The sequence below is a fragment of the Rhagoletis pomonella genome, unplaced genomic scaffold (assembly GCF_013731165.1).
Source record: "Rhagoletis pomonella isolate Grant_MI unplaced genomic scaffold, Rhpom_1.0 Rhpom_scaffold_01253, whole genome shotgun sequence".
NCBI classification, from domain to species: Eukaryota; Metazoa; Arthropoda; class Insecta; order Diptera; family Tephritidae; genus Rhagoletis; species Rhagoletis pomonella.
In genome coordinates this window covers 41,875-48,420 of record NW_023459807.1, presented here as the reverse complement: position 1 = coordinate 48,420, position 6,546 = coordinate 41,875, and the positions used below count along the sequence as shown (strand labels likewise).

Below are 6,546 nucleotides of genomic sequence, written 5' to 3'. Positions count from 1 at the left end.
TAAACCCGACTTCAGTGTGGACAAATGTGAGTTACTAATTTTGGAATTAAGTTTTTTTTTTTAATCCTTTCTAGTTAACTTCTAACCAAAGAATTAGAAATGTATCATTTTCCTAACCAAATCGTTCATTTATAGACACCAAGCAGCTTGTGAAGGAATGTGTTGGCGGGGCAGATTTGCAACAGCGCAAGAAGGACATTCAAGTGTACAGCGACCAGACGTCAGCAACGCTGAAAAAGTCTGTATACGCCAATTATATGCAATTTATCGAAACTGCAAAGGAAATTTCCCGTAATTATGCATGTCATGAGAATATTATTCTTAACTGAAACATTCACTTTCTCCAGATCTCGAATCCGAAATGTACCAGTTGTCGCATATTCTTATCGAGCAGCGCAACATACTTGCTTCACTTACAGATGAGAAAACCCCTGGTAATACCCAGTCCAATGAAGAAGGGGAAGAACAGCCTACGCAAGAGGAAGTGGAGAATAGCCATGCTACACGCGCTGTAAAGGAAATGGTGCAGGGTTTCAATGGCAATCTTGAGGGCAAAACTTTTCTAAACGAGGGTGCCCTTATTGAGCTGGATGCAAATGATTATAGGCCTATACAGCGAGTATTTTTCTTTTTATTCAACGATGTGCTAATCGTATGTAAAGTGAAACATGATAAGTATGTAAGAAAAATGGAGCAATGGCAGCCAACTAAAACAAAAATTCATTTTACAGGCGCTTAGAGTTTCTCACAGAGTACGATCCCAAGAAGATTGCTGTAATAAATATTAAAGATTTAGATGGCGTTCGCAATGCTATAAATATAATAACACCAGATGGCTCAAAGATTTTTCAAAGTGTCACAGCTGCAGGCAAGGTATGCGACTTTTAAATTAACGTTCCCACGACAGTCGGGTCTACGTAACCGGAACGACCCAGATTTATATCTGGCCAAGGACTGTCACTCCAGCAACACTCCCAAAAAAGTTTTTGGGGAATTTGTATGCTGCTACAACAACAACAACAACTTTTAAATTAAATTTAATATTTATAAATATTATGAAGTAACCAATGATGTACAATCTCTATATAGACGGAATGGATTGAAAAATTAGAAGTAGCCTTTCGTTTTGATCAGCAAAAGAAAGCGAACAAAAAGGGTCCAGCGCCACAGCCACCAAAAGCCAGACAAAAAGATTCACCCAGTGACGCTAAGTCGCTGCTCTCCGATCTCAGTCCAACTGAATCTCAAGCTGGCAAAGTAGTAGAAAACTATGGCCCCGAATGGATTGCGATTGCCAGTGAAGAAATACAAACACTTATTGCACAAAGGCATTTCGAAGATGCGCAAGCGCTCATAAAACGTACGCAAGAATATTTAACAAAGGATGCAAATTTTGTAAATGCAAAACAAATCGCCGAGAAGGTGAAGGCACTGGAAACACAACTTACCGATGTGCTGCTTCAGGAGCTTTCCAATTGTCACTGTCGCAATCTGCAGGTGACGCTGCGTGCCTCGCGGCGTTCGCTAAAAATACTTGTCGATATAGGACGCGCACGACAGGCTTGTGGCACGCTACTTAAAGTGGCCACAATGGCGCTACGCACAGCACAGCGAGAGGCGCGCCGCAATAACGCAGAAATATCTGAGTTATTCTTCTGTGACTTGACGCAGGTGGCTTGCGAATTTTTGAGTGCATTCGAGACACAACCGGCATGTGTGAGCGGTAGGTGGTGCTTGGGATAAATATGAATAGCGTTATTTTATAGGTTTTTGTTTCTGTTTGCAGCGCTCGTTGTTTGGTGCAATGCGGAATTGCAGTACTTTGCCAGTCAACTAATAAAGCATTATCTTACAAAAGGCACACACCTAGACGCTGTTGCAAAGTGTATTGAGGGCATACGCAAACCGTGTGCAAAGGTGCGTAGCCCAAGCTAATTTCAAAACAAAGTACTATTACCTTTTTCTCTTCACTCACTGCTTGCCCTTTACAGCTAACTGAAATCGGCTTGGACCTTTCCTACCATCTTGAGGGCCTCTTACGCAGCACGCTAGAGTCTTTAATTGAGGAATCTCGTGTGCGTTTGCTAGAGACTGTTGGGCGCAGTGAAGACAGCTGGCAGCCGTACAATTTACAAACCAAAAGCAATCTTAAGCGTTTGCTATTGGAATTAGACGCACTTGGCTTTGATATGCGCACACATACAACTGGCGACACCTGGATTAACCTTACACAATCCACAGTGATGTTTACACGGCATTATCTGCAGTTGACGGCGCAATGCGCCTACTTGGCTAAAAGTGAAGTGCTATGGCCAAGTTTGGAGGTGCTATTACGAGATCTAATGGTGGCGCAACAAGCAGTAAAGCCGGTGGCGGGCTTGAGTGTCGATGTAAGACTAAAGCATACATATATGTACATACATATATATATTCTTTGATATTTCATTGCAAACTTATTTTTGTCTCCATTTTTATAGCCTAATTTTGTGCTGAAGAATAAACTATTTCTACTTGAGGAGCTGCTGCCTACTGCAATTGATAACTTCCGCCTCATAAGCGGCAGCGAACGAAAATGTGAAATGCTGTTGGAATTGCAGCGTCAATTGCGCAAGCAGCTGGCGCCCGTGCCCAAACAACGGAGTGTCTATCAAACAGATGTGTTTTAAAGTTTTTACATTAAGCACAGAACCTAAAGTATTCTAAACGTTTCCCAAACTTCTAAATAAATACATAAATTAAATACGCCGATATGCATTTTTTTCGTATTACTTTGATTACACATATACTTTTCCACTTTATTATCATTATCATTTTAATGATTATTAATAGTTTTTTTTTTTAATTTAAGTTATATAATAATTATGTACATAGATAACCACATTAATTAATATTAATTAATCAATAATAATCAATTATCCGCTGCGTTTTTGCGCAAAAATCTAATTTATTTATTTATTGGTTGTGTAGCAATCGTTTGATATTGCGCTTTTTTGCTTACGTGTTTCAATATGACTTTCTTGCTTCATATATAGTATGTCTACTCTATATATATGCGCTGTTGTATTCTTTAAAATAGTTTACAAAACATTGCAAAAAAAAATATAATAATAATCGCATAACGCACCTGATTGGGGCGTTCGTTCATTTCAAGTTACAATTACAGTGTGTATAATTAAAGCAGTGTCAGTTTATAGTGGAACAATAATGCGCTATACTTTCAATGCTTGCGATTTTTTTTTTTTTAATTTTTTATAGCTTTTTACGAATGTAAAATTTATTTATTTTTTCATTTTCTTAATAAAAGTACACAGTTTTTATTCTTATACATCCTATATATACTTTTTTTTATATACTTTAAATATAAACTATGTATGTAGCCTTTTCACACGTTTTGTTGCAATTAAATTTTTTTTCGATTTTTGCCTTATACATGCATAATATGTAATGTATGTATGTTTTCATTCATATGCGCTCAACTTAATCGATGTGTAAATGTGTTGCCCATACACACGCCTGCGTACACACATTTGAATACCAGTTGCTGATGCATCGGGAAGGCAATTAAGTACTTAGTTCGAAAAGTATTGAAATTAATTACATTCGAAATATTTTCAAATTGCTGTATAGTTCATGGTTATGGTTACTACTTAAAAAATATGTGTTGAGCTAGAAAAGTGTCCAAAAAGTTGTCGCTATATACTTAAAAACCTTCGGGCCCCTATTCTTGTTTTCGCAAGAATAAAATATGCTGAGATTTTTGCATAATTTTCTGCACAAAATTATCAAATTCTCGATGCCGGCCATTTATAAACCTTAGAACTATACGAAAAGCTCGTGTTACTTTTTATGAAAAAGCATCTGAGTTCTGTGCGAAAATTTGGGCGACATCAAGCGTTCGAGAAACAAAATTTTGACAATGAGTTGCTCATCATTGGCACATCAAAAGCAACATAAAAGTTCTTACTGCGCAACATCTGCAGCATTTCAGAAGATTTTCAGTTGAGCATCAGCAACAAGGCTGCAATATTGCCGTGATTATTACGTAGCTCGAACACACCCACCCAAAGTTTTTAGCACAGGTACAGTGGTGGACAAAAAAATTAGCACATATGGTTGTAGAGACTTTAAAGTTCCTATTGTATTATACAAGTAGGTATGTATTAGGTAGGTTCATTATTCTGGCTGTAAGTAAAATGAGAAGTGTAAAAATTACAAACTGATTGATTCCCTATTTTGGTTCTGTCGTGCCAAAACTTAAGTATATGCAAAATAAAAATAAGTTTCACAAAAACGGCTATCGATAATTTTCTTCAAAAAATGCTACACACGATATTTATATAACAAAAAAGACCACTGTTATTAGTTGCTATCGGAGTGGGTCAGGGTGTGTTTGAGCTACATAATTACTGCAATGATGCAACCACGCTGCTTTCTTGATCCTCAGCCGGGCATCTACTGAAAAGCTGCAGAAACTGCTCAGTACAAGTTATTCGTATTCGCCAAAATTTTTACAAAAACTCGTAATGATAAGCACCGCATTAAACGGATTAGTATCTAGTACCGATTCAAAACAATTGAAGGCAACAGCAGTGAACTTCAACAAGCAAATAAAGAGTTGAAATAAGAGGGTCTGTTCGAGGTATTACTGCCGCAGCGGATGAAAATTTGCAACACTGTTGCAACTGCCCAAATGATAACACGTTGCTAGAGACGTTGCTTCACACTGATACTTTAATAGTTCACTCAACACTGCGGTTGTGATTGCAACTCGGAACAAGCCCAGACCCCGCTTGCAAAAGCCAGACTAACCGTTGTTCAACCAAGACGTCACATTTGACAGTTAAAATGCAGAAAAGCCGATAAACCGTTGTGCAAGGGGTGTCGAATTATTTGATGGTGTTTTCCAAAGAATCGAATCGCGGCGTTCGTGATCGAACGATTGATTGCTCGTTTAGAATCGATGGCAGTTGATTTCTTCCCAATACAATTTAATGACGAAGAGCTGTCGTTCTTAAACGCCGTCGTCTCGAAATCAAATTTTATTCGACTTACGTATGATATCGAATGCCCGATTTGGGTCCTGGCCTGATATGTAAATATATGGAAATACAAAAACACAATTAAATACCAGAAGCTCTTACTGCAAAATCTGATCCCTTCAATTGATGCGCATTTTCGCCACATGGACCAGCTCATCTTTCAGGTGGACTCTGGACCATGCCACCAAGGTAAATCGAAAAGTAATATTTTTTTTTCTACGTATTATGTAATCTTGTTGCCTTTTGTAATCTAGCAAAATGTGGTTCGTTCACTATTTGATTTTTTAGGTAAAAAAAAAATTATTAAGCAGAACTGGGTGTTTTACCGTTGGGACTGGTCTGGTTACAGTCACGGGACTGCAGCACTTCATAGGTAATCAAATGATGTCTAAAAAAACGAAAAATACACTCCTCTGAAACATATTTTCATGTTGCTAATGCTTGCAACTAGTCAAGCTATCAAAACGAACGAACATCAAACGAACGAACTTATTTTTTCCAAAGCCATATGATCTACAGGGCTCGCTGATCTCACTGCAAATTATCTCGCCGCCAAGAGTTGCTCACAGCAACTATAAACCAAAATGTCTGCAGGTGTGTGGATTTTGTTTAGTCAATTATTTATATATATGTATTTATATATATATCCTTTTTATTTATTATATATTTCAATTAAATTTACGCTTCGCACTCGCCGATTTTACATTATTATTTTTCTTGTTTTGTGTGCAAATGTAATTGCGTTACTTAATTACATAATGAATAAGCTTTATTTCTTATTAATCAAATTTTAATTACTATATATAAGTATTTATATTTATATAAATTTATTTATATTTCAATGCGTTTGCGTGTGTGTGTGTGTGTAATATGTAATGTATGTATGTATGGAAGCTAGGAAGAACAATAAGCTAAAAAAAAAAACTACAAAAAAAAAAAACATTTATGAGCAAAACCAACAGCTGAAGAAATGTATGCGTGTGATGGTGGGAACGAGGTGATGGAGAGTGATTGGGAAGATGTCAAGCGGTTTAAGCGTGGCGGGGGGATGATGCGAGTGTACATTTGTATGTATGCATGTACGTCGATAGCTAACACAGGTTTTGTTCAAAATCAAATTCTTAGGCTCCTTTATTTTTGCAATCATTTTTTTTTTTTTCATTTTCGCACCCCACAACCGCATTTGATTTTCACTATCTGTTGTTAAATTCTTTTCTTCCAACTACTACGCGCATAAAACGTACATACTTATTTTATTTGTGTATATTACGTTTTACTTTTAACTACAAATTTAATTAATTTAAAGTTTAAGTTCTTTCTTGTTTTTATTAATTTTCTTATCATGCACAATCGTACGCACTTAATATTACACAAGAAGATATACGATAAAAACTAAAAGTAAAATAAAATATCAATGCGCCGTAAAATGGGCAAAAAAAATAAGTAATTAACATTAGTCATTAAGCGTTTATATACGAAGGAATGAAAAAATGTATACAAAAATATA

The 6,546-nt window shown here is 36.5% G+C and overlaps 1 protein-coding gene across 1 annotated transcript; it reads left to right on the top strand.

Moving 5' to 3' along the window:
- On the top strand, positions 1–2,746 carry LOC118752140 (exocyst complex component 8-like; the record flags this gene model as incomplete). The annotated part of the gene is given in 8 exon segments (XM_036486995.1): positions 1–26; positions 136–291; positions 348–675; positions 732–873; positions 1,090–1,723; positions 1,787–1,917; positions 1,992–2,390; positions 2,478–2,746. Coding segments are annotated over 8 exon segments (2,005 nt in total), but the record flags the coding sequence as incomplete, so codon positions are not given.
- Positions 2,747–6,546: the final 3,800 nt, after the last annotated feature.